The sequence below is a fragment of the Pipra filicauda genome, unplaced genomic scaffold, assembly GCF_003945595.2.
Source record: "Pipra filicauda isolate LSUMZ 115617 unplaced genomic scaffold, ASM394559v2 scaffold690_size370485_pilon, whole genome shotgun sequence".
Classification (NCBI taxonomy): domain Eukaryota; kingdom Metazoa; phylum Chordata; class Aves; order Passeriformes; family Pipridae; genus Pipra; species Pipra filicauda.
In genome coordinates, this window is record NW_024104854.1 from 123,848 (window position 1) to 151,352 (window position 27,505).

Sequence of the window (27,505 nt, forward strand, 5' to 3'; positions counted from 1 at the left end):
CTGACCCTTTGCTGGTGGCACTGGCAGGGCTGTGAGTTTGTTGGGATTGCCGGTTTCTCAATTCCTGGGAGTCCAACCGTGCCCTGGGCTGATCCCACAGTGTGGGCAGCAGGGCAGGGGGGGATTCTGAGGGGGGATTCTGAGGCGAGACCACCCTGCAGAGCTGCCTCCAACCCTGGGAACAACAGCACAGGGACGTGGAGCTGCTGGAGAGAGTCCAGAGGAGGCCACGGAGATGCTCCGAGGGCTGGAGCCCCTCTGCTCTGGAGCCAGGCTGGGAGAGCTGGGGGGGTTCCCCTGGAGAAGAGAAGGCTCCAGGGAGACCTGAGAGCCCCTTCCAGGGCCTAAAGGGGCTCCAGGAGAGCTGGAGAGGGACCTGGGACAAGGGATGGAGGGACAGGATGAGGGGGAATGGCTTCCCACTGCCAGAGGGCAGGGCTAGATGGGATATTGGGAAGGAATTGTTGGCTGTGAGGGTGATGAGGCCCTGGCACAGGTTGCCCAGAGAAGCTGTGGCTGCCCCTGGATCCCTGGAAGTGTCCAAGGCCAGGCTGGACAGGGCTTGGAGCAACCTGGGCTAGTGGGAGGTGTCCCTGCCCGTGGCAGGGGGTGGGGCTGGATGAGCCTTAATGCCCCTTCCATCCCAGAGCAATCCATAATTCTACTGCTTGTGAGATTTTGCACGTGTAGGGGGTTTCACTTGTGGGTCTTTGTGTGTTTCTCGGGACCACGTTTGCGGGGCTCGGCACCCACGGGCCTTGTCCTCGCACTGCCGCCTGTGTGCAGGGGCTGTCCCGGTGCTGGCCCTGTGAGGCACCTCCAGTGCTGGGGCAGCTCTGGGACCCCAGACAGGAGAGACATGGAGGGGCTGGAGCGTGTGCAGGGAAGGGAACGGAGCTGGGAAGGGTCTGGAGCAGCAGGAGCATCTGAGGGAGCTGGGGGGGCTCATCCTGGAGAAAAGGAGGCTCAGGGGGGACCTGATGGATCCAGGGGGGAATTGGGCTCTGCTCCCAGGGAACAGGGGACAGGAGGAGAGGAAACGGCCTCCAGCTGTGTCAGGGGAGGGTCAGGTTGGACATCAGGAGGAATTTCTTCATGGATAAGGGCTGTCAGGCCTTGGAAGGGGCTGCTCAGGTAGGTGATGGATCCCCATCCCTGGAGGTGTCCCAGGAACGCCTGGACGTGGCACTCGGCGCTCTGGCCCGGGGGACAAGGCGGGGATGGGTCGCAGCGAGGACTCGATGGTCCGGGAGGGCTTTTCCCACCCAAATCACTCCGCCATCAGCTGGATCCGCGCCGCCGCCCCGTCCCGGCCGCTCACCCGCGCGCCCTCCCCGCGGCACCGCGGGACCCGCCAACCATAAAACCAACGCGCGCGCCTTCGCGCCCGCCCGCGCCGCTCCCCGCCGGCGCGCAGGCGCGGCGTGACCCGGATGTGGCGCGTGCGCGGCGGGGCCCGGACGTGTCGGGGCGGCCGCGACAGCGACACAACAACGACGCGGCGGCGGGAGCGGCGGCGGGGACCGCGGGGACAGCGGGGACAGCGGGGACCGCGGGGACAGCGGGCACCGCGGCACAGCCAGCGCCGGGGGCCGGCCGGCGGCCCGCGCCCCGCTGCCCCTGCGAGCGCCGCCCCGCCCCGGCCGCGGCCCGCGGAGGGGAGGAGGGGGCGGAGGCCGCGGGCCTTCCCCCGCCCGCCCCTCACGGCGGGCCCGGGCCGCGCCCGCGCAGCGGCCCAGGTACCGTCCGCGCCCGGCCCCCGCCCGCCCCGCCGCGGCCGCCGGGCCCTTCCCCCGGCCCCTCCCGGGAGCTTTCCGGGGACCCTTCCCGGCCTCCTCCCCCGGCCCCTTCCCCACCTTCTCGGCCCCTTCCCCACCTTCTTCCTCGTCCCTTTCCCCGCCTTCTCGGCCCCTTTCCCCACCTTCTTCCTCGGCCCCTTCCCCACCTTCTCGGCCCCTTCCCCACCTTCTCCCCCCTTCCCCACCTTCTCGGCCCCTTTCCCCACCTTCTCGGCCCCTTTCCCCACCTTTTCGGCCCCTTCCCCACCTTCTTTCCCCCTTGTTTCCCGGCCCTTCCCTCCCCCCCCCACGCCTTTCCCAGTCCGTTCCCAACCCCTTTCCCCTCTCCTTCCCCGTCCCCTTCTCCTCCCCCTTTTCCCCCACTCCTCACCCCGGGTCCCCTTCCCCGCCTCCCCGCCTTCCCTCGCCGACAAAATACAGGAACACATTCCCCCCCCGCTCCCTCGCGCCCCCAAACTTTTGGTGTTATTTTAGGCACGCTGTGCAGCCGCCCTGACCCCGCTAGGGGAAAAAAAAACTTATCCCGCTGTCCTCGCCTTCCCTCCCCCTCCCCTCCCCGTGGTGGTTCCGTGGGAATCTGCCGCGTTGTTTGGGACCGCGGGGAGCGGCGCCGCGAGCGGGTTTGGGGGGCACGAAGGGGTGTCAGTCAGGGGTTATTCCCCCCAGGTCCCGGCGGGTTTGGCTCTGGCTCTGGGGGAGGCGGGTGGCTGGTGCGGGCGGGGTGCGTGGTTTGTGGGGTGACCCGGCTGCGCGCCGGGCGTTGTGTCACTGCGAGCCCAAACCGAGCTGTTGCACACCGGGCGTCCCCGGACACAGAGCGGGACTGTGGCCTCCCCACATCGCCCCGGTTTAGGAGTGCCGCCGTCAGCAGGGCAGGGGGACTGGTCCAGGCCCGGCGTCACCTGCTAAACTGCGGGGCTGCCGTGCCGCGGTGCCTCTGCTCAGCAGTGCGAGGTCCTCGACACACACACAGTCCTGCTGCCGTGCTCCAGCGGCACGATGAGGAGCCAACCCGTCCTGCTGGCCCTCCTCTCTCGCCTTGCCACTGGAAGGAAGGAAGGAGTGCCTTCTCCTTCGCTCTGCATTCGCGGGCCTCCCCGGATTTGCTCGTTGCATAAGCACGGGCGTTTAATATTGGTGCGGCAAGTTTGTTTCAAAGAGGAGCAGAGTTGCTTCGGGAGAAGCACGGCTGTCTCCGGCTGATTAGGATTCCCTTATTAAGGAGGTGGCTCTTTACATAATGCGTTCAGGCCCGGCCGGCCGGCGCAGTAGGGATGTGAGTTTTGGGAGGAATCGACAGATTTGGTGGAGAACAAAGGTGCTGAGAGCAGATCGGTCAGAGGCCTTGCTGGAGTTTTAGGGCTCTGTTTTTCTGTGTCGTTGGCCTGGTGAAAGACTCCAGTTTTGGTTGGGGCTGGAATTTTCCATGCTTGCTTTGCCCAGAGGCGATTTTTTTTTTTTTTTGGGTAAGCTCAAACAAACGCAGGGAACATTATCCCCGGTGCAGATTACAGCAAAGAGCAGATGTTATCTAATACACCTATCGCTGGGGTATTGAAACCAGCGAGAAATCACACCACTTCTGCCCAGGCAGGGCTCCACTCTTCCTTTTAGTGCCTGGTGCAGCCACAGTCGTTTCCTCTGCGTGTGAGGTTTTGGCAAATTACTGTTTGCCCTGCCAGAGGGGTTGGTCTTGCAGGATCCTCTGAGTCCAGGTTTGCTCTGTCATTCCACAGGGCAAGGAATTCCAACCCCTGCTGCTCCCTGAGCGTGGTGTCTCCCAGGTTTTCACCTCCTCCCGGTCCTCCCAGGTGATGGGATGAGGAGGGGAGCTGAGGTGCTGGGAGGGGCTGGGTCTGAGTCGCGGGAATAGTAGCAGAGTAGTTTGTGTGGTGTAACATGCAGGTCTTCCTTCACAGAAGCCTGTATTGAAAAGAGGAGTTGTTTTGTTGGGGTTTTTTTTCCCAGCTGTGTGCTTTCACAGAAATAAAAATCAGAGAGAGGGGACGGGGGAACAAATGTGTGAAATTGAACTTTCTGTGCATAGTCACACCGTCCCAGCAGTGCCACCTTTTCCACCGTGTCCTGCCCCCCGTACACTCAAAGGCAGGGATGTGCTTTTGCTGCTGCTTTTAAAACCTCGAGCCGGGTTTTAAAACCCCGTGCAGCAGGAGGGTTTGCTCCCTCGGCAGGATCAGCCCCCGGCGCGTTTGGGAAGCGCCTCTGGAAGCAGCTGGAGCGCACAGGTGGGAGCTGGGAGGGAGCAAAGGGGCCGGTTTCTCCCGCGGAGAAATGGCTGCTCCCGCTTTCCAAACGCGGGTTTATGCTGAGGCGAGGCAGCTGCCGCTCAGAGTTGTCTTAAAGCTCTTCTCCAGTTCCTTTTGTGCTGCCCTACGTGTCTTAAGTGTTGGTAGCTACTGACAGTGAGGTGAGCAGAATTGATACTGCTGATTCAGATAGAGGCACAGAAATAGTGTTCTGGGGAATGCTGGGCTCTTACTGTACGGAACAGAGGGAGTGCAGTGCCTTCCCAGTGCTCTCTCCCTTGCTCCTTAATGCTAATTGTTCTTATGTCTTGCAAACATTTTGTTCCTGTTCACCCTTTGGGCAAGTAGATAATAGTCTAATGTGCTGGAAAGTATCTGCAGTTTAATCACTTATTCATATCTCCATCAGATCATGGGCTGCCTTTTGTTTTACTGGTTTATGGATTTTTTTTTTTTCTTTATCGTGTTTTATCATAAAACTCCTGCCCCTTTGCATTATTAAACAGCAAAACCCCGTGGTGATGTTTTGGTGGTTTAAAAGCCATCAAACGTGCACGCTTGCTTCCCTGACATCCTTGTGTTTGTCTAATTTTGGAGGCAGCAGCTTATGCAAGAGCCCTCCTTGTCCTTTATTGGTGTGAAGTGTTTTAGCGAGACGTCAATTTGCACACTATTCTAATTAGCCAGTTCCTCGCCGCCTGGTACCAAAGTGCTGTGAATCTGTGTCTGGGGCGGCTGTCACTGATAAATCCCATCCCCAGAGCACCAGGGGCAGCTTCAAGCAAGCAGTTCTTGTTTTTCCTTAGGCGTGCTCCTCCGGAAACTGCCTCTGTGTTTGCAACCTGGAAACGCGTTTTTGGTCTTTCGAGTGCATTTTGGATTAATTCATTCCCCCCACCCCAGTATGTGCATCCTCTGCATTTCCTTAGGCACCACAGGGCTCGGTCTGGCCGTGATCTGTCTCTGTAACTGCAACATGCATGGTTTTATGCTTTCGTTTCCCTTTTGTTTTTATTTGTTTGTTTCCTGGAGGGCCGTGGTGGTAACGTTCCCTTCAGTCGTGGCTCATCACCGGGGGGATGTTCTGCCTGCAGATTTGCTGACTTTGCCCAGACCCTTCTGCAGTGTGTGTGTTGTGATGGATCTTGGCCAAGGTACCTCAGGATTTATGGCGTGGGTAGGAGCCCGGGGAATGCCACGGGACACACGGGTTCCCTGTTTGTGCCACCAGCCCTCACACGGGCGCGCCGGGACTGAGAATTCTCGGGCTGCTGTGTTGACATCGTGTCACGGAGCGTTTCTGCATAGCTGCTGCTAAAAATCTGTGCTCCTGTTGTTTGGAACGGAGCAGTGCAGTTGGAAGGGGCCTGCAGTGATCGTGTACGGGTGATCTTTGAATTCTCTGGGGTGACACAGGGCTGCTTTCTGAGCAGCCTGTGCGAAAGGATGGCAATCCTCTCTCTGCCTTGCTGTTCTAAAGGCTTCCTGGGCCCCAAAAGTGCCACGTTAGCATGTGTAAAACCTTTTTTTTTTTTTCTTTGATTTTCACTTCACAGGCCGACTGAATTTCCGTCACGAGGGGTTATTTATTTCGGTGCGTGTGGTCACAAGTCCACCTCGGATTCTTCTTTCTGGCGTGTCAGTGTGTGCTGTGCATTCCCCTGTCGTGTTCATCACCCTTCCCACCAGCACCATGTCTGTATCTGGAACCTCTTTCTCCACAGAAAGCTTTCCCTTTGCAGCCCTGACACCTGCAGGATCTATTTTTCCAGTTGTGCCAAGGCCGCGTTATATTTTTTAACTGTTTTTTTTTTGTTTTTCCCCTCTTCAAACGCTGCAATCAGCATCTTGGTTTTTAAAACGAGGTGTTACCTGATCCCTCCTAGTCGCACTGCTTCTCACTCAGTTTGCCCTGTGAAACACACATGGGGAGTGAGTCTCCCAGGAGCCTCAGAAGGTCTCACGTTTGGAAAACACTGATTTTGCTGTGGGAAGTTAAGGAGTGCAAAACACACATGCTAAAAAAGCGACATGGAGGGTGCGTGTGTGTGTGTGTGTGTGTGTGTGTGTGTGTGTGTGTGTGTGTGTGTTGGCCTTCCGCCCGTGTCTTAAAAGCAATTATCCAGTGGCATTTGGGCTGTCACATTTTTAGACTGAGTTTCTTGGTGAACCTGATCCCTCCCCAGCTGCCATTGGCTTAAGCCCCCACTGTAAATGAACGGGGTCGTGTGTGTCGTGTCAGTGCCAGGCCCGGATTAGCTGCCTTGCCTGGGCTGGGGGGTTGCTGCTGGCCCGGATCGTATTCCTTGGGGTTACATCCCTGGCTCCCAGCTCCATCCGTAGCTGCCCGGTTTGTCTCTCGTTTCCTTTCCTCGTTTGGGGCTGATGGTTCTTTCTCCCCAAATTGCGGCTTCTGTGGGAGGAGAGGGGGAGGGCAGACCTCCTGCGAGGGTGAAAACTGCTCGTTTGCGGTGTGAGAGTTCTTTTTGAGAGCCTGGGTTCGTAAGTTCTCAGCCAGTCTCGGCCAGATCACAGCGCTGGAGACGGGAACTGTGTGGAGGAAGGGATTTTTTCAGATCAGTTTCAGGACTTGCTTGGCAAAAAAAACTTCCACAGGGGTTTGGGTGAGGTCTTCATGTTATTTTAGCAGCCCCCTCCCCCTGTTTCTCGGAGGAGCTCCTGCACAGCTGTAACACCCCTGTGAAAGCAAGGAAATTAATGCCATGTGGGGGTTCTTTTCCCCCCATCCACCAAAATCAGAAGGACTCTCTTCTCTTTCTAAAACCCTTGTCCCTTCCTCAGGCCGTGTCTCCGTGTGTCTGCCTGCTTTTCTGGCGAGGAATTCCAAACTGAAACGTACCTCAGCAGCTCTCTGGGCTCCTGCGAGGCCATCCAAGCGATCCTATCTCTTAAATGCCTAATTTGCTGCCCCGAAAGAGTTGCTGCAAATATTTGGAAGCCGTGCCCTCGCGCTGTTTTTCTTACCCGTGGTTTCTGGCACGCAAAAGCACTTGTTCTTAGGCTGTGCTAGCCCATAACGCTGCCTTGCTGGTGCAGCTGAGGGGACACTGTCAAACGAGGTGGAATATTGAGTCTCTGTTCCCATAAAAGTGTTGTTTGTCCCCTCGTGTGCTTTTTGTTTGTTGCTCGGTGTTTTCTGGCTGACCCGGGGGCACCTTGTTCCCCCAGAAGGGAAATGCTGCCCTGGGGGCTCTGAGCAAGGTTCTCGCAGAAGGTTCTGGGCGTTCACCCTGTCCCTGCTTTCTAATCGTGCCACTAAAGTAATCAGTGTTTTGAGGGACAAGGTCTCGGTTGGTCTGAAAACAGTGGAACAGTTTGGGTCAGCGTGGTGCCTGTTTTGCATTCCTGTCCCTAAGGGAGGTATAAATACAGGGAGGGCACTGGTGTGAGAGCTCAGCAGCGGTACTTCCACCCTAGGTAAGTCCATACTATGTTCTTTTGTCTCTCAGATTTAGCTCCTCCGCAGAGGTTCTTATTCTGGTGCCAGTGCTTGAGGCTGTTGTAGAACACTGGTGGTTGTTTGCTTGTTTAGTAATACACTTGTTAATTCTTAGTTGTGGAAATAAATTGCTCTGTGTAACGTAGTGTCACGGAATGGTTGAGGTTGGAAAAGATCTTTAAAATCACGGAGTCTGAATGTAATCAGGTACTTTTCTGTAACTTTGTGACTTGTTAGCATTTTACATCAGCTTGTGCCTTTTTTTTTTTTAGTCAGTTCTGTTTGCATCTCACTAGAGCAAAAGGGTGAGAAATACCTTTTTGTTCCGTGGTGGGTGAAGCTGAGAGCTTGTGCTGTGACCTCCTGCTGCTTTCCTCGTGTTCCCTGTCTCTTTTCTCTGCCCCCTTTCCCCCCCCCCAAAGCACTCACTCACTCCTGTTTCCATCACATTCCTGATTAGGGGGAATTAAGGAGATCTTTGCTCGACTTTGCATTTGGCCCCGTGTATTCCCCTGCAGATCTGGGCTTGGGCTGTGGTGTGGGATCGCCTCCTCAGGCAGGGGGTGTGCTGAGGGGCGAATCTGAGCATCCCTTCTCCCATCAGGGTGGATGTGACATCCCACGGGCACGGTGTTGTTTGGCAGAACACCCCCGTGCTCTGTGGCTGAGGCCGGGCAGGAACCTCGTCTTCCCAGGCCACCTCCTAAAAATACAAGGCACTGGGACTGCGTTTTGCTTTTATTTGCACACATGGGAGCCGCGTAGTAAAGGAGGTGTTAAGGCACCTCTCGAATGTGTGACTCGGGCAGGGATGGGCTCGTGGAGCCCTTTTGAGAGGAACTAAATTTGTAGGGTGCGAAAACCCGGCTCGCCTGCGGAACAGCGCCGAGGAAATGTGTCACAGCATTTCTCAGCGCCCCCCTCTCCCCCGGGCACCCAGGAGTTCTGCCCGGGGCACTCCTGGATCGCACCGGCAGCCTGTGGCAGCGCTGGAAATCCTGAGCAAGTGGCCTGGCTCTCAAAAAGTGCTGAGCTGTCGGGAGCTCCTGTTGAGCGCGGTGGCAGCCGGAGGGGGTGACTCAACGTTTCTGGAGATAATTCCGCTTAAACCGGGTTTTATTTGCCTGATCCCAAAGCCCTCCCAAAGTCGCCAGGCGAGGTTCTCATTCACGGTTTCGAGGGGCGTGGGAGACGGAGCCGCGTGTCTAATTTTAAGCGTGTCTTTATTTAAAGCTCTTCCGGCTAAATCGCTTTATCGAGCCGCTCGTTTGCGACTTGCTTATTGCACATCTATCTGGGGGTGCTGCTCTGTGTCTGAGCAGAACGATGTCCCGCCCCGCTCTAGCTGGCAGGCTTCTGCAGATCCCTAAATCTGCGAGGTTGTGAGCAATCTGTAAGAGCGTGGGTTGCCATGGAGAATGACTGGCAGGTGGGGCTCGAGTTTTGAAAAGGGGCTTGTCGAGTTGAAGCGCATTAAAAAAAAAAACAAAAAGCCAGGGGAGGGAGAAACTCTTAACAGCTAGGTAAAATCTGTGATCTAACTCAGACTTCTAGGTAATTGTTACCCTTTGGGAGAAATTAGGTGTGCGGAAGCGTCCTCAGGAAAGAAGAAGAGCGTTGAGAAAGGAGGGAGGGGGAAGGATCTGCACAGTTTTGGGGTTGTTGGTTTTTTTTTCCTGGTGCGTGCCGAGGTGTGGTGCATTCGAGTTGAAATCGTAGAAAATGTCAAATGAGGAAGGGTTCGTGTGTCCTTTTGCAACGGTGCCGGATCTGTGTTGCAGTGTTCCCTTTACCAGGAGGGAAGCCAGGGCCTTCCCGCTGCAGTTTGTGTGACGCCCCGAGTTGCTAAATTAACGTTCCGCTCTCGCTTCTGTGCAACGCGTTTTTGTTCCCAATAAATAGCTGCTACTCCCGTGCCTCCACTAACATGGAAAATTCCAGTGCAGTAACAGGTCGTGTTCCTCGGATATGATGTGGGCAGACCTTTTCCCCCCCCCCCAAACATTTGAAATCGGATATACTTTATTTACGTTGTCGAGAACAGCGTGGTAGTTTCAGAAAGGCTTATACTTTAAGCTTAGTAAACATAGTAAAATCACTTCTGTGTGTTTGCTGCCGGTGTCCTAAGAAAGGTAGACCCCGTAGCTGGTGACTCCCTGAAGCCAGATCTGCTTGAAGAAGCGAAGCAGCTTTTTGGCAGCGTTAGGCTCCTTCTCTGTGGCCGCACAGAACCCGCCGTCCTGTGTTTCTGGGTGAAGTGTAGTAATTAGCTCGTTCAGAACTGAGAGAATCAGGCCAGCTCTTCCAACGCGTGGATTAAAGGGAGCTTCCGAAGGATGGGGTCTGCTGGCTGTGAGAACAGTGACTTCATGACCAGAAACCACTGCAGGTCCTTAACAAACGGGGAGGGGGGGACACACACACCCATCCCTCATCTTGTATTTGCTGTAATTAGGGCAGTTCTGTCCGAGACAATTTGGAAGGGCTTTTTTAGTGACTTCAGTTGCTTTGCCTTGATCCAGAAGAGGCTGGATACAAACAGCTAAGGGCAAATGTTGGGATTTCCGTGTCTGAAGATACACACAATACTAATTTACTGAAATGTCTCTCGAGCTAATGGCCAGGTACAGTTTTTTTGCCTTTCTGATTAGCAAAGAGAAATAGAGTTAGTCCGAGGTCAGAACATAGCTGAACTATGAACAGGGTTATTAAATAAAGATGACAGATGATTCTGGTGTGCATTCATGCTTCTTCACTGTTTAGATTCCCTTTAAATCAATGCCCCTTGGCTCCCAGTCAGTGTTCTCACTTGGTTTCATCCCGCCAGTATAAAACGTAGGAAATCATTGTCACCGTCCTCCTTTTCCTGACTCATTTAATGATCCTTCCCTTCCTGTGTGTACATACTATGTGTACATGTATACAAACTATCATCTTTATTTAAATATTGTTACTAGGGGAAAAATAAATCTTGTATCTGAGAACTGTGCAAGCAGTGTCTTAAGCATGTTTTAGCTACCACGGGACAAGCAATGCAGTTTTTTTTCGTGTGCTTTTAATATCCTGCACTTAAGCTTGAAAATAAAAGAAGCAAAAAGCCACAGACTTCCTTAGAAAACATGATCTGCAATTTGTTAAAAAAACCAATTCTAATGTAGATATTTTTTCCTCCTAGGTGTTACCCAAGGGACAGTACATCTAACCCTTAACTCGGATCATCTCTTGTTCATCAGCTTGAAAGTCATAACAGCCCCCAAAACTGACATTTGATCTGAAAGAAAAAAAAAAAAAAGCTGTGACAAATGGACAATATGTCTATTACTAACACGCCAACAAGTAATGATGCTTGTCTGAGCATTGTTCACAGCTTGATGTGCCATCGACAAGGTGGAGAGAGTGAAACTTTTGCCAAGCGCGCAATTGAAAGTTTAGTTAAAAAGCTGAAGGAGAAAAAGGATGAATTGGATTCTTTGATTACAGCTATAACCACAAACGGAGCTCATCCTAGCAAGTGTGTTACAATACAGAGAACGCTGGATGGGAGGCTTCAGGTCAGTACAAGTGAAAAACCAGATGTTTTCCTCCCGCTGAAGCTGGGGCGCAAGTGGGCGGCGCAGGTTTCCCTAGAGCGTTGAGGGAGAGTAGCTCTTCTCTTGCACCCCCCTCGCCCCTGTTCATAGGCTTGGTTTGTGGCTGGAGCTCTGGACTGGCTGCAGTGGTTACTGTTTTTTTTCCCAGAAGGAGCAGAAGGCGTTGGATCAGCCCTTCTAAAGGAGCACGTGCGTGCGGCGGTGAAAACAAAAAAAAGCAGGGTCACGTAACAAATCCGGCTGGCTCATCCCGTGTTTTCACTGCAGGCTTCTCTTAGCCCCGTGAAGAGAGGCCCGTGATCCCCTGCTGGGGCACTCCAAGGAGTCTGCACGGGGGTTTACAGTAGCCTTACACCGTCAGGGCTCAGTACCTGTGCAGCTGGGGTTGTGCTCTCCTCGCTCCGGGGCAGATGTCATGTTTGCTGGCTCGAGCTTTTCCCTCTACCCTAGACCCATTTTTCCCCCCCCCCCCAATTTTGTTTTGTTTTGTTTTGTTTTTTTCCTTCAGCATAACGATTGGCATCCTCCTGCTTGTAAATTCCTTAAAAGGTGTAGCTCTAGTGCCTCGTTCCTCTTCTTCCCGGGGCAAAGCTCCTTCACGCCCGCGGTGGGGAAGGTGACCACACGCACTACGTCAAGCACAGGTTCTGCTTCTGCCATTTTGCATCCAGTGATTTTTTCTTTTCTTACTTAAGAACCACGCAGTGTCGACTTAACTGTAGCAAAACCCTCATGGAGATTCATTTCTGTTGATTACAGAGCTCGGGTAAAGCGTACACCACCTTTTTTTATGCACCTATATAGATATATATATATGTATATTTTGATGGCGGAGTGAGGGTGTGTTGCAGTTTGTCCCCCTCCCAGCTTTTCGTGCTTCTCGCTGTGTGAAGCGAAAATGCCTTTGTGAGACAAAAACACCTCTTGCTACCTTCCCAATCAACTTTTGTGTCTGGCTTTTTAGGTGGCTGGTCGCAAGGGATTCCCTCATGTGATTTACGCCCGTCTTTGGAGGTGGCCCGATCTTCACAAAAATGAACTCAAGCATGTTAAATATTGTCAGTATGCTTTTGACTTAAAATGTGACAGTGTCTGTGTAAACCCTTACCATTATGAGCGTGTAGTGTCGCCTGGCATCGGTAAGTAGACTCTTGATTTAAAATGGAACAGTGGGAATTGAGTTGTGGGACGTTTTTCAGCGTTAGAAAACACAGGCCTGAGTTAGAAACGTTAACTTCTAGTGATCTGATTACAAATTACTCCCGTGCTCCCGTCCTTGTTCTGCAGGGAATTGTTCTTCTGCCTTTTATTTGTTCTAAATTTGAAGGAACGGGGTCGTGGCTCTTGTTTAAGCCTTTCTGTTGGCTTTGCACACAGTTCCTGGAGTTGATGTGTATCCTAGGGATAACTTAGCCTGGAGACTTGTGCTGTGATGGAGGGGGTCTGATATGTGAGGTCTGCAGTGCTAATCTTTAAAGGCTTGCAACTGATTAAACACTTTCGAAGATTTGTGTATATAATCCTCCACAACCCCTCTTTTTTTCTTATTTTTAAAGATCTATCAGGGCTGACACTACAGAGTTCTGGTAAGTAGTTCTGGCTGCTGCTGCCTTTCTGTGTTAAAACCCTGCAGTACGTGCAGGGTTTGTTCCCCTGTCTCTCTGGGAGGGAGTATCAAGAGCAGATGGCGGTGCATTTGTCTCTCTGGCTTTGGAAAACCAGCCGAGGAAGTGTTCATGAGTCCTTTAAATTGCCTAGGCAGCGTGTGAGAGGCAGGTACTGATAAATTCCTTAAACGGAGGCTTCAGCCAAGCTGGTGCCTGCATTCTGTGTTCGTTGCCTCCGACTTGTAAAGCCAAACAAACAAACAAAAAGGGAAAACAAAAACCTGGCTGTTGAACGATGCTAATTAATATAAAAAGGACAAAACCCGTGTGGATTGACACGCTGGTTAATGGAATTGGGAATAAATAAACGCTTACAGTTTAATTAGCGGTTGAAGAAGAAAATGATAAAAATTCTGCAGTTGAATGAAGGGGCCTAAATACTCTTGCTTTCCCTGAAACTTGAGAGAAATTGGACGTTAAAAACGCCTGATGAACATCGTTCAGGAACCCGAGGTTGCGCCTGGTAACCGCTTTTATTTCAAAACTGATTTTATTCTCCTTCCAGAAGAAATTCACAGAGAAAGAAATCTGTGTAACCCGGTGGTTTTTAGCCTGTTACTAGAAGGCGTCCAAGCAAAAATGACTTAAAACCCCCCAAACCACCCATCAAACTCAACTCCACAGGTTTTAACCTGTGCGCTCATCTCTGCTAATTTGCACCGTTATACCCGGTGTGTCTTCTGACAAACGACCCTTTTGTGCAGAGGCAAAGCTCGCCAGCCAGCAGTTAAATGCATCACGAGTGCTTCCTTGTTGTCCTGCCCGCTGGTTTTCGCACCGGGGAAACAGAAAAATTACCGTCAGGTTTTAACGTTGTTTTGGGCTGCTTTAAAAAAAACGAGCACAGGAGCTGATGTGGCTGATGTGAGGGTTTTGTTTGAACGGGCTCAACAGCAAATACAGAAATAAGTCACTGCAGTGGCAGTGGTGGTGATTTCCTTATGCTGCATGTGGAATACTCTGGATTACCGGCTGCTGTTGTTAAATATAGAGTAGCTTTATGGGGTCTCTGAATTTGAATTTAATGTTTCCAGTCAATTTGCGTGGGAGTTGCTTGAAATTACTCCAGGGAGATGCATGAAGTTTTTAGTGCTGTGCTCATGAATTATGTTTTTCGTAGGGGCTTTATGTGTGTTCTTGCTTGTACGCTAAGAATTGGTTTGTTAGCTGGCTGCCTTAACATTCGTTTAGTTGCTTGACAAAAAGCATGTTTTTCCCTTTTATTAACTGCGTCCAATCAAATAATGATGGACTACAAGACAAAACGCTGCTGAAGTCTGCTGCCTGTGGGACTAAACTGCTTGCCTGAGAGCATTAAGCAAAATAAACAGCTTGCTTTCCCATCCAACCATGCCTCAAAATTCCCCGCTGCCGGCATCGGAGCTGTTTATTTGTAATTTAGAGGAGTGCTTTGGCAACGCTTATGCAGTTTAAATCCTCCGGTTTCTAATGGCTTGGTTATTGCTCGAAAATAGCGCAGTTTGTGCCGAGTGCTGGGGGTGGTTTGGTGTGTGCTGAGCCCCTCTGTGTGTGTCCACAGCTCCATCCAGCATGCTGGTGAAGGACGAGTACGTCCACGACTACGAGGGGCAGCCGTCGCTGAGCTCCGCCGAGGGACACTCCGTGCAGACCATCCAGCACCCACCAAGTAACAGGGCCTCGACAGAGCCTTATAGCACCCCAGCCATGTTAGCTCCCACTGAGGCTAGCACTACCAGCACCACTAATTTTCCCAACATTCCCGTGGCTTCAACAAGTAAGATCATCGAGATTGACGCGGGAACGCTGTGAGAGCGCCGGAGCTCAGAGGGGCAGCTCGCTGAGTTTTGCCAGGGCAGATCCTGCAACTGCAGCTGTGCTGCTGCTGCACCGCGCTGATAAAAGCGTGTGGCGATGCGATCTGAGGGTTAAAAGTCAGGTTTTAGCCTGGAGCAGGGTGACCCAGCCTCGTTGTCGGTGCCGCTGGCGCTGCGCGAGTCTTACGAGACTGTTCTGGCCGGGCTGAGGTTCAGTGACAGAATGTTAAAACCTCCAACAAAGCGTTGTGGCTGTTACTGTTGATCGCTGCAGAAATGAAATTGTTGTTTTGTGACAACAGCAAGCAGAACAGCAAACGGATAATGCTGTGAGGTGGCAGAGTCAGGAGACTCTAAGGCAGTTTCTTTAGTCTTCCAGTTTTGACTTGGTTATTTTTACAACGGCCCGCTGTGCCACCAAAGTGGCGGCCCTGGTTGATATTTCCACGAGTCTGCCTTGAAGTTTTTCCTTTCTTTCCTCTGTGTAAGTTTGGCACGGGTGGAAGAGCCTGGTGTCCCAGCACCACAGCTCACAGCAGAGCAGTTACGTGCACTGCAGCCCTCGGGTGGGGGCACCGCAGAGCTTGGGGGGGTTTCACGTGAAGGGCCCGGTGTGAATGTGATTGATTTCGTTTTACCAGACCCGAGTTATGTTTTCCTAACGTTCTTCAATTTTAGCTGGCAGCTTTGTTTGTTTATTTGTTTGTTTTTTGTTTTTATTTTTCCCCCCCCCCAAAGCCAACGATGGTGTGGCCAAGCTGAGATGTGACGCCTGTGTTTGCCTCCAGCAGAGGAAAAAAAAAAGGATAGGCAGTTAATTGTGTTGCCTTTGCACAACAGTTGGTAGTCAGTAACTTTTTCTCATCACTGCTATAATTGCTGGAGCCAAGTGGGCGGGGAAAAAAAGAAAAAAGCTAATTTTTAGGTTTTAGTTCAAGTTCTCGATGTGTTAAATTCTGCTAGCCACACCAGTTTGAGAGTGCAAGTGTACTTGTGAAACTGCTGATCAGTTTAGAGTTAATGGCTGAGCTGAAGCCTTTTGAAGTCAAATTCCGTTAGCCTGCTGTGAAATATCTGTAATTTTACTTTAAACCTAAGACAATTCTTGAAATATTTATTTGGGAGAAAAAAGAAAGCACAGCAGCTTTCTGAGGAAGGAGTCCAGTGATGTATGCAAGCTCTGTTGGAGCACTCTTTATAAAAGTAAAGTGCTGGTCAGTGTGTTTTGGAGGAACATAAGTTTTAAGTGAGTGTCCTCCTTAGGAACAGTAGTTAAAACATGCTTGAAAACAAGCGGCTTGTTGGACCTGCTGTTGGCCTGTTTGGATTCACACCAAACCTACTCCCAGTAAAAGCTGTGGCACCTCTTTTTCTTTCCTTTCAGACTGCAGGGTGAGATGTGACCAAGACAAAAGGTGTCAAAATTATCTGATGGCAGAGCATTTTGGTTCAGGTTTCCTAAGACACTCTGGCGGGTGGAAATTAAAATACTTGAAACCAGACTTTGTAGGAACTGTGTATTTGCAGTTGCCCTTAGTGGGGTGTATTTTCCTACCCAAGTAGTGCTGAGCTCTTCTTAATTAAAATTTTGGAACGTTCATGAATAGGTAGTGTGTTCTTTTACCAGGTCAACCTACCAGTATATTGACAGGTAGCCATAGTGATGGACTCTTACAGATTGCTTCAGGGCCTCAGCCAGGAACTCAGCAGAATGGGTTTACAGCTCAGCCAGCCACTTACCACCACAGTGAGTATTCACATACGTGCACTCCTCTTAGCTTTCCAAAACCAGTTCCCGAAATGCTCAGCAGGAATATAGAGGAATTAGAAGGGAGACCCGGAGAAACCCCCCTTAAAAACCAACCCGCTGCTCTCTCTCTCTCTCTCTCTCTCTCTGTTTTGCTCTCCAGACAGCACCACGACCTGGACTGGGAGTCGGACGGCAGCCTACACACCCACCATCCCTCACCACCAGAACGGCCACCTGCAGCACCACCCGCCCATGCACCCCAGCCACTACTGTAAGCAGGGCTCACACACACCCCCTGCACCCACGGCTCTCTGGGCTGGGGGGGATCATGTGCTGGGTTGAAGGTAAACCAGGCGGGGGAAGCGAACCCAGCTCCAGGGAGAGATTCATGAGTCGGAATAACAGTTCAATAAAACAGTACAATAAGTGCGATTACACAGACAAACAGTTGGGTTTAACCCACAAAACCCAAATGCAGAGCCCAGCACCCTGGGGCATGAGCAGAGTGGTGTTAGTTGGGCCCCCTGAGTCCAAAGGAATAGGAGAGGGGAAAAACCTGTTGGTGAGAGTGCTGGTGCAGTCTGGTCAAGAGTGGTGGTCTCAGTCTGGTGGAGAGTGGTGGTCTCAGTCTGGTTGAGTGGAGGTCTCAGTCTGGTCAAGAGTGGTGGTCTCAGTCTGGTTGAGAGTGGAGGTCTCAGTCTGGTTGAGAGTGGAGGTCTCAGTCTGGTTGAGAGTGCTGGTGCAGTCTGGTGGAGAGTGGAGGTCTCAGTCTGGTTGAGAGTGGAGGTCTCAGTCTGGTGGAGAGTGGTGGTCTCAGTCTGGTTGAGAGTGGAGGTCTCAGTCTGGTGGAGAGTGGAGGTCTCAGTCTGGTTGAGAGTGCTGGTGCAGTCTGGTTGAGAGTGGTGGTCTCAGTCTGGTTGAGAGTGGAGGTCTCAGTCTGGTGGAGAGTGGTGGTCTCAGTCTGGTTGAGAGTGGAGGTCTCAGTCTGGTTGAGAGTGGTGGTCTCAGTCTGGTGGAGAGTGGTGGTCTCAGTCTGGTCAAGAGTGGTGGTCTCAGTCTGGTCAAGAGTGGAGGTCTCAGTCTGGTTGAGAGTGGTGGTCTCAGTCTGGTGGAGAGTGGAGGTCTCAGTCTGGTTGAGAGTGGTGGTCTCAGTCTGGTGGAGAGTGGTGGTCTCAGTCTGGTTGAGTGGAGGTCTCAGTCTGGTCAAGAGTGGTGGTCTCAGTCTGGTTGAGAGTGGAGGTCTCAGTCTGGTTGAGAGTGGTGGTCTCAGTCTGGTGGAGAGTGGTGGTCTCAGTCTGGTTAAGAGTGGTGATCTGCAGTCTTCCTCTGGATCCCACGAGTGGTTAAATAAGTCCCAAGACTCCAAGATTATGTATCCTGCAGTTCAGGCAGGAATGTCCAGTCCCTCCCTCAGGGCAGGGAGCTCCACAAAGGGTGTGAGGACAAAAAACACTCTCCTGTCTCACAGGCCTCTTAACACCCAGTTATGGCCTGAGGAGTCAGGAGTGCTCTGGGCAGAGGGTGTAAATGGTCTGTTGATAACAGTTTCTGGGCAATGGCATGGAAGGCTGTAGAATACACAGTTTTGGGTTACACCCCTACAGGGATGAACTGGGCCCAGCTGTTCTAACTAGGACAGCTCATTCCTGCTCCTCCCTTACCCCCCACTCCTCCATCTGTGGTTACAGAACCACCATTACCCCCCTTACTGTGTTCTGACAGCCTAGGGCTTGAGGGTCTTCCCTCTGCTGAAGCAGCAGAGGTAGAAACTCAGTTGTAGTGACACCCTGTATATTCACATCTCTCACTACACCTAACAAAACCAGCCTTTCCTTCCTAAAACCTCTGTTTTTAAAGCTCTGCAGTCCTGTGCTAAGCCTTTCCCTGGCAGAAAAAGGAAGCTGATTCAGCATGGGTATTTTTTTTTTTTTCCCTTTCAAAACTTGGAAATTCCTGGCTGTCTTCATTTTCTGGAGGGTTTTTAGAAGACCTGTGTCTGTGCACACTTGCCAGTTTAAAAGAACTTCCCGGAGCATTGTGCACGAAAGCACCTGTCAATGAAAGTGGTCTTTGCCACAGCCTGACCCACGAGTGCATCAGCACAACAGAGCTGAAAATCTTTTTCATCTACGAAACAGGACAACAGTCTCTCTTGTTTTGAGGTAGAGGAGATGGGAAGGGAAAAAAGAAAAGCTATGAGACTCCTAGTGGAGGTGTGCATAGCACAGTTGATGCGTTACAAGGGTTTTATGTGGGTTTTCTAAGTTTTGTGGCAGAAAGCTAGAGCAGCTCTTTGTTTTCTAACACAGTGTTTATTAGAATATTCCCCTTATTAGAACATACAATACATATTCTGATATAGATCACTGGCATGCAGCAGTTAGTGGAGGAGGGCATGTACTGTACATCAGTGTTAGAACGACCTTTCAGCTTGTCTCTGTAAACAAACCTGCGGTGCAGAGACAATTATTACATTTTATTGCCTTATTCTGCTGGGATCCCACTGCACTGATCATGTTATCTGTGAGGAACATGCCGGGATGGAAAAAGCTCTGGTGGTGCCGTGGATACTCCATAAATGTTTCCCAGTGCACGTGTCTTTCCGTGATTAATATTTGTGACTGGCTGGTGGTGCCACACTGAGCTTTTCTCGGCTGCTGCCGTTTCTCACTTCACGGGGTTGCGTGTTTCACACCTACCCGAGTTGTGCCTGCTTTGACATCTTGTTGCAAAAGCTGCTGCTGCTTACAATACTGTGTTTGAGTCTTTCCTCCCTGCAGCCTGTAAGGGACCCAGTCAGCTCATAAAGTGAAGAATCTGGCTCGTACCAGGACTGTATTCAGGTTTTTGGGTTTTTTTTCCTTCAGAAAATGAGTTCTCTGGGGCTTTTTTCCCCGTCTCGAGGCACTGTCTCTTATGGTCAAGTCCACAGCATGCTGGACGACTTGTTCTGTGATGGAGGAAACTAACGAAGTGTGATTTATTTCATAGGAAAACAAGCTAAGAAAGAAAACCTCGTTTTTCCTCGTGTAAAACGCATTGCATGTTTTGTTTTTAAAGGGCCAGTTCACAACGAACTCGCATTCCAGCCTCCTATATCAAATCATCCTGGTGAGTGAACTCTTAACGTGTGATACTAATATTGAGATATAGATATATATATATATAAATATGCTAATATTGTGAGAAGGAGAGGAACTGTGCTATGATAAATCTGATTTTGAGTTTGGACATCTCTGTGGGAGTGGAGACCTGCGTAGTTGAAAAGCCCAAAAGTTTGTTCCTTGTTTATTCCTTGGTCCGTTACTAGGGCAGAGCCAGGGATTAAACTGCTGATAGTTGCTGGCTGAACTTTACCTGTAGCTAAATTGTATTTCACAGGTTTTTTAATGTTGGTCTTTCACCCCGTTGATTTCATCCCACTGAGTCCTCCCAGACAGGAGCAGTTTATTTGAAGATAAACCAGAAGGAATTGAGGCACCTCGGTTTAATTTTTTTCTAATTAGAGCCAGAACGGTTCCTTAAGGCGAGCAAGTGTGCTGTTGGGTGCTGCTGTTTGTGGTGTGGGAGGATCAGTGGCAGCACTGGGAGAGCTCTCCTTCCCCTCAGCTTCTCAGGGTGTTGTGTTTGGGGCATTCCATCGTGTTCTGCTCCTCCTGTTCTGGGTGCACTGTGGTGCTGATACAGTGACAGGACGGGGGGAGATGGCTTACCCCTGGCAGAGGGGTTATATTAGATATTGGGAAGAGATTCTTGAGGGTTCTGAGGCCCTGGCACAGGTTGCCCAGAGAAGCTGTGGCTGCCCCTGCATCCTTGGAAGTGTTCAAGGCCAGGTTGGACGGGGCTTGGAGCAACCTGGGCTGGTGGAAGGTGTCCCTGCCCATGGCAGGGGGTGGGACTGGATGAGCTTTAAGGTCCCTTCCAGCCCAAACCAGCCTGTGATTCCAGGCTTTTCTTTACCCTCCCCGACAAGCACGTCCCCGCTGTGTTACCCTTTTGTGAAAACGGATCCTTACAGTCACCAGCAGTGCAGAGTCCCCAGGGACTGCAGCTTGTGACAGCTTCAGGTTTTAACGTCTGAGGAGAGAAACTCTGAACAGCAAAAAGCACACACAGCACACCGCAGGAGGCTTGACAGGCCAGATGCTCCCAGGTGGCACAGAAACAGCAGACACTCGTGTGCAAAATCACCCTGTCTCCTCTGTCAGGTTCCATCACTTAACTCGAGTGTTTGGGTTTCAGTGGAACCCTCTGGGGAGTCTGGGTCTTCCTTCCTTTGTAGGCAGCCGTCTTTCCTCTGCAGGCAGGTTTTCAGGCAGCCAGGAGAAGTTAAAAGGCACCTCTTTTTTGTGAAAACACGCCATTTTGTTCTGCCCCCTCTCTTAATTCTTCCTGGTTTTATCCCATCCCTGACTCTGTGTGCAGACAAGATCGGGGTGTGTGATCTTTGATGTGTGCTTTTCCCCCCCCCCCTGTTGCCCTGCTTTCCAGATCCAGTTCCCTTTGCAGGGAGGGTAGAGAAATCCGACTTCACCTGGGAGGTGATTCCTCCTGTATCTCAAAGCCAGATCTGTTTCAGAGTTAGTTTCTGCCAGCCCAGCCAGGCGTGGGCATAAACGTACGACTTCCTTATACTTAATGCTGTACTTGTGAAGTGCAGGAGTGCAGGTGGCTTACAAAATCCAGCTGGAATTAGGATACAAGCACAAAAACTTGTAAGATCTTAGCTGCAGAAGCCTCCAGCACTGACGTGTGCCCAGATAAAAACAACAGGCCCGTGTTTGTCCCCGTGTGTAGTATTTTTCTGTGTTGCAGACGTGCCTTTGTCTGTCAGAACCCGCTTACGTGAACGTGCACTCCCCTCTGAACGACAACCGCAGTTTGCAGAAGGCTTAATTGATTGTCTGGAGTGGATTTGTAGGCCTTTTTTTGCGCCCTTCAGTCGGTTAACTGTGACTGTTCCTCAGCCCCAGAGTACTGGTGCTCGATCGCGTACTTCGAGATGGACGTGCAAGTCGGGGAGACGTTCAAGGTCCCCTCCAGCTGCCCCATCGTCACCGTGGACGGATACGTGGATCCTTCTGGGGGAGACCGCTTCTGCCTGGGCCAGCTTTCCAACGTGCACAGAACAGAAGCCATAGAGAGAGCGAGGTACCCCCGAGAGCTCCGGCTGCCCGTGGGACGGTGGCGGTGCTTTGTTTTGTCTGCGGTGCGTGGGATCCCCAGGGCGGTGTGTGTTTGTCTGGGCTGAGTTACCTTGGAGTGTGTGTCTCTGCGCCGCTCCTGGGGTGGTGAGCTGTGTGACAAGAGCCCTGCAGAGGCCTTGCAAGCTTCTCTCTTGCTTTGCTTCCAGAGGCTGTGCTTCGGGGATAAAATTAGCGACTCGTGGCGTTACGTGTGCGGGCTGAGTGCTGGCTCTCCACACCACAGGGTGGTGTGAGAAGGGCTGCAACGCAGAGATTTGTCAAAGGAGCAAAGGGAGGTTCATAGGGAGCTGTTGGGTTTTCATTCTCCTGCTGTGCTTGGGCTGGGCTTTGATGTGGAAGCACAGAGAGCTGAAGCAATCTCGCGGCTTTTCTTCCCCCTCTTTGAAAGGAGAAGGAAGAAAACGACTCCCTGTCTCCGGAAATGTCACGTTGTGACAATCAAAATGTTAGACTGTGATCCAGACAAACAGTTCTGCATTAAAATGTGCCTTTTTTTTTTAATGTTCTTGAGTGACTTTCCGTAAAAAAATACTTGTGGGACTTTACACTTCTGAGCCCGTTCGGTGTCCCGGCCCTGTGCTGTCTGCGAGTGTGGTAGTTGCTGATCAGATATCTCTGCTTCTGCCTTCTGTGTTTCCCACAGACCTTTACATGACTTCACAGGTGGGTTTTTATTTCTCAGGCCCACGTAACTAGGCGCTAACTCACCCCTAAAACAACAACCCCGGTTTCAGATGCGAGCGGGGAGCGCGAAGCTGAGGCACCGCAGGCTGGAGGGAGCTGCTCGCGTCTCCTTCGGCGTGAGCACACGGGTCCATTGGCTCTGTTTTTCTTTCTTTCCCCCCTCCCCAAAGGTTGCACATAGGCAAAGGGGTGCAGCTGGAGTGCAAGGGGGAAGGCGACGTGTGGGTGCGGTGCCTGAGCGACCACGCGGTGTTCGTGCAGAGCTACTACCTGGACAGGGAGGCAGGGCGTGCCCCGGGGGACGCCGTGCACAAGATCTACCCAAGTGCATACATAAAGGTGGGTCTGGGGGCTCCAGGGTTGAAAACTGGGGGGGGGTGGGGGGCACGTATTTGGCTCCTGGAGACGTTAGGGAGGCGCTGAAATAGGCGCTTCAAAAAAAACAGCCCGAGAATTTCACTTGGGGCGACCTGTAAAAATCTCCCCAAGCTGGACGTGCCGTCGGGGTGCTGCAAAAGTAAGTTCATCTTGTGTTTCGTCACCAGCAGCTTTTTGTGGTTTTAGGTCTAAACCAGCTGCTGCTGGGATTTTTAGCACAGGCTGTGTCAGCTTCTTCTCTCCGAAACAAGAAAAGCGGGGAAAACACGTGCAAATTCAGTAGAAACGTAACGTGTGTTTTGGGCTGGTTACGAAGAGGGAAGTGATCCAGAGATCCGAGGCAGTTGCGTGGAAACAAAGTGTTTTGGGGAGGTTCTCAGTTGGGCACACCTCTGCCAGGCTTTAAGCTTTATTTTGGACAAAGCCATGCTTGTGAAAAGATCAGTCTTGTGTTAAACTGCCTGAAACCTGCGGTGGGTTATTTTTTTTAATCGTCGGTTTTGCAGGCAAGTTACTCAGTGAAGGTGAAAGAAACTCCACCAGCCTCTGTGTATGAGCCTTCTAGTGTGAGAACAGAGTTCCTGTACGTTAATTGATGGCAAATAGTGATTAGTGATCACAGAGGTGCAGAATGCCATCCACACGAAACCTGCAGCTTCAGACCTGTCAACTGCTGGTATTTCTTTTGAATAGACTAGCACAGTTCAGTGAAGCAAAGTTGTTCGGTTCATTTATTTATTTTTTCGTTATTTATATTCATATTTTCGTTTATTTATGTGGTTTTTATTTGTTGGCTTTTTTTTTTTTTTTTTTTTAATTTATGCGCCTATTTTCTGGAAGTCCAGGGGGTTTGACTGGAAAGCAGGAATATAACCAGGCTGTAGCATCCTTCAGCCTGTGACCCCTGCAGCCATCTCCACACCGGGCGCTGCTTCAGGCAGGCTCTGGCACTGCCGGGGGTGGTGACATCACGGGAGGAACCTCTGAGGAATCGGCTTAAAGGGGTTATTTCTGCTGGAAACGAAAGCAGCCGGGGAAGGTTCACTTTCACCCGGGCGTGCGGCGGGGCCGCAGGAGCCGCTCCGGGAGCGCGGGAGGGTTACTGGGGGCGGGGTTTGGGGAGTTCTGCCCTTGGTTGGTTCTGACGAGTCTGACCTGTCCGGTGTTCCGATGTTTTCGTTCTCAGGTGTTTGATTTGCGCCAGTGCCACCGCCAGATGCAGCAGCAGGCTGCCACTGCCCAGGCTGCCGCTGCCGCTCAGGCTGCAGCCGTGGCTGGGAACATCCCCGGGCCGGGATCCGTGGGTGGAATCGCCCCAGCCATCAGTAAGTGCCTCACGCAGCTCCGTTTGCTTTTGTTCTCCTCACCCGAAAACAATGGGAGTGCTTTCGCTTCAGACAGAGGTACTTTGGGCTGCTCAGACCCCAGATTGAAAAGCCATCTTTGGTGCCTGAGCTCCTAAAAATGTTGCTGAAAACAACGGGGATTACTGGGCAACAAAAGCCCTTGACCAGGTGTGTAGAAAAACTTAAGATCCTCAGAGAAGAGAGTGTGAGAGTGTTTTTCCCTTTTTTTAATATATTTTTTTATTAGTCCAGGCTGGCGTTTTCTTAGCTGCTAAATTCTAGATCCTTGAAATCGTTCCTGAAGCACCTTTAAAAGTGAAAGTACTTACATGTCTCAGTCTGCTTCCTGTGCCACAGTGTTTTCTTGGTTCCTTGTCTTGCCATGTGGCTCTTCCCAACTGTCCTACGAATCGTTTAAGGCATTTTGAGGAATGTATTAAACTTTTTTTTTTTTTTATTTTGCCCTAGCCGTGCTGGTGAATTGAAGTTTGCCAGCTGTATTTGTTTTTGTCTTTTTGTTTTGCTGGCTGTGAGCAGTGTCGTTTTGCTAATCCAGCTTCCTGCAGGTGACCAGTCTGAGTTCCTACACTGAAAATGCAGCGTTTGGCAGACCTCAGGAATAACTATTTAGTGACTTGTGCTTCCTAAAGAGGGTTTACACGCATTGTAAGGCATTTGGGTTTCATCCCCTCTGCTTTATGTAGGTTTAGTTGGGGTGTTGGGAAGGAATTCTCTGCTGGCTGTGAGGCCCTGGCACAGGTTTCCCAGAGGAGCTGTGGCTGCCCCTGGAAGTGTTGGAAATCCAGGTTGGACGGGATTTGGGCTAGTGGAAGGTGTCCCTGCCCGTGGCAGTGGGGTGGAACTGATGGTCTGTAAGGTCCTTTCCAACCCACCCTTCTGTGATTCTCTGATCACGGAGAGCTTTGTATTTCAGCACCCTTCCAGGGGTGCAGAACACTGGCCAAAAACATGTATTCCAGCACCCTTTCAGGGGTGCAGAACAGTGGCCAAAAACGTGTATTCCAGCACCCTTCCAGGGGTGCAGAACACTGGCCAAAAACATGTATTCCAGCACCCTTCCAGGGGTGCAGAACACTGGCAAAAATCGTGTATTCCAGCACCCTTCCAGGGGTGCAGAACACTGACAAAAAATGTGTATTCCAGCACCCTTCCAGGGGTGCAGAACACTGGCAAAAAATGTGTATTCCAGCACCCTTCCAGGGGTGCAGAACACTGGCCAAAACCGTGTATTCCAGCACCCTTCCAGGGGTGCAGATCACTGACAAAAAACGTGTATTCCAGCACCCTTCCAGGGGTGCAGAACACTGACAAAAAATGTGTATTCCAGCACCCTTCCAGGGGCGCAGAACACTGACAAAAAACGTGTATTCCAGCACCCTTCCAGGGGTGCAGAACACTGGCCAAAAACGTGTATTCCAGCACCCTTCCAGGGGTGCAGAACACTGGCCAAAACGTGTATTCCAGCACCCTTCCAGGGGTGCAGAACACTGGCACAAGAACGTGAGGAATGCCAGTGAACAGCGGAGATCTGGAGGCTGGGTTGTCCCTGTCCCCGTGCTGAGGGGGAGCTGTACCTGAGCAGGCAGGGGTGTCTGAGCAGGCAGGTGAGGAGAGGACAGGTGTGACCACCCCGCCCCTCCCGTGCAGGTCTGTCAGCCGCCGCCGGCATCGGCGTGGACGACCTGCGCCGCCTGTGCATCCTCAGGATGAGCTTCGTGAAGGGCTGGGGGCCCGACTACCCGCGGCAGAGCATCAAGGAGACGCCCTGCTGGATCGAGATCCACCTGCACCGCGCCCTCCAGCTGCTGGACGAGGTGCTGCACACCATGCCCATCGCCGACCCCCAGCCCCTGGACTGAGACCCCGCTCCCCCCCCGGCGCCGTGAGATGGTGGATTTGTAAAATATCGGTTCTGTTCGTAATAACCCGGAGATACATTTTACTTCTGTTTCTGCTTAACCTTCCGGAAAAAAAAAAAAAAAAAAAAAAAAAAACAAACCAGGTTTTAAAAATGTGTTTGCCGCCTTGCTCTCAGCAGAAAAGGAAAACCGAACGCGCAGAATTTTGGGGTTTCAGTTGTTTTTCAGAACTTAAATTTGTCGTGGTAACAGGGCTTTAAAAAGCGAAAGGTGAGCGCCCTTTGGAGGCTTCACAGTGTTGGGTTTGTCCCTCTGTTCCCTTTGAAACTTTTTCCTTTCTCTATCGTGGCATCTTGGTGATAAACTTCACAGGAGCCTTTTGTACGCAGAATATATATTATATATATATATTTATATCTGAAATTTTCCTTCTAATAGTTACAAACATTTACCTTATAGGGCCTTTAAAATTCCAGCTGATTTGTGACGTTCTGTTTAGGGAATAGTAGTTAGCCAGGAAGACTTCTTTACTTTTGTCGATGACCTTGTTACGGTTTTTCCAGGTTAAAGCCTAGAAGCTGCCAAAAAAAAAAAAGAGTGAGGGGATGACACATAATAACATTGTCGGTTAAAAACTTCATCATTAGTTTTTTTTAGGGGGGGGGGAGAAAAAAAAGAAGTACCTTAGATGATTTTTTTTTTTTTTTTAATTTATGCAGCCATGTGGCGTTTTAAAAAAAAAACAACAAAAAAACACTAAAGGAGGTGTGGATACTTTCAAGTGCTGGCACTCGGTTGGGGTGCAGCAGCGTGGCTGGGGGGGGTTACCTGGGTCTGCAGAGCTGCCACTGAAGCTGCAGGAGCGTATTTTCGTGGTTGCTGCTGACCTCTCTGACGTTTTGCTCGAGCTGAACTGGTCGGGTGTCTCAAGAATTGATCAGCCTGACTCTCTTTTTTTTTACTGGCCACGTGCCACGCCGTGTGCGACACCCAGGACCCGGGTTTTTTGGGGTTTTGGGTTTGTTTTTTTTTTTTTTTTTGTACCTGTTCGCCGTTTCCACTCAGGGCGAGATGGCAAACCTGTTTTTATGCCCCTTGGTTTATATTTTGAAGAAAAGCCCTTAAATGCCATCGGTGACCGTATCAACTGGCAATGACCTCGCGTAGAGAGTTTATAGTAGGGGGAAAAACAAAACAAAAAAACAAACAAAAAAAGTGCAAAGAAGCGTCGGCTGTACGACAGATACGATATGTATGCTTTCTCTCTAGCTAATAGTATAAATAAAAGGATGGAAAACCCCTGATATTTTTTTTTTTTTATATATAAATTTAGTTTGCTTTCTGTTACGCAGTCCCGCACCTTCGAAGCCGTGGATCCCTCCCCTCTGCAGGCCCAGCAGCAGCCAACAGTGGCAGGAGCTCGTGTGGGTTCAAACTTGCCAGGGAGCAGGTCCAGCTTTTCTCTGCTTTCACCGCTTCTCAATAAAAGCAAGGTCCCGAGGACACCTCTCCTCGGCTGGTTGGTGGGGTGCGAGGAGGCAGCAGGAGTCCCCTTCCCTGGCAGCCCCTGTGCAGGAGCTGGAGCTCAGTTCAGCAGGCACAGGAGGGCAGGGGCTCCATCCGGAGTCCTTGGAGCACGGTAACGGAGGGACAGGCCCGGGAGAGGTTGTTCAGGAGCTTT

General features: G+C 51.2%; 1 protein-coding gene across 4 annotated transcripts; it reads left to right on the forward strand.

Annotated features, from left to right (window-relative positions):
• The first annotated feature begins 1,689 nt into the window (after nucleotides 1-1,689).
• On the forward strand, nucleotides 1,690-27,128 carry SMAD4 (SMAD family member 4). 4 transcript variants are annotated; one of them, XM_027749430.2, is made up of 12 exons: nucleotides 1,690-1,739; nucleotides 10,702-11,077; nucleotides 12,081-12,255; nucleotides 12,673-12,702; nucleotides 14,324-14,539; nucleotides 16,207-16,326; nucleotides 16,490-16,600; nucleotides 19,390-19,440; nucleotides 21,297-21,480; nucleotides 22,391-22,559; nucleotides 23,785-23,923; nucleotides 25,613-27,128. In XM_027749430.2, exons 2-12 carry the CDS (start codon nucleotides 10,829-10,831, stop codon nucleotides 25,822-25,824), a joined length of 1,656 nt encoding a protein of 551 aa, XP_027605231.1. In that variant the 5' UTR covers nucleotides 1,690-1,739; nucleotides 10,702-10,828; the 3' UTR covers nucleotides 25,825-27,128. The 4 variants fall into 4 exon arrangements, with proteins under 4 accessions (XP_027605231.1, XP_027605232.1, XP_039244787.1 ...); XM_027749431.2 differs by lacking the exon at nucleotides 16,207-16,326; XM_039388853.1 differs by lacking the exon at nucleotides 12,673-12,702.
• The last annotated feature ends 377 nt before the right edge of the window (nucleotides 27,129-27,505 follow it).

Excerpts from the sequence above, each read along its gene's own strand:
- SMAD4 (XM_027749430.2), top strand. The coding sequence starts at position 10,829 with ATGGACAATATGTCTATTACTAACACGCCAACAAGTAATGATGCTTGT. Across the intron at positions 12,256-12,672 it reads TGTAGTGTCGCCTGGCATCG|ATCTATCAGGGCTGACACTA; the intron begins GTAAGTAGACTC and ends TTATTTTTAAAG. Across the intron at positions 19,441-21,296 it reads TCCTATATCAAATCATCCTG|CCCCAGAGTACTGGTGCTCG; the intron begins GTGAGTGAACTC and ends ACTGTTCCTCAG.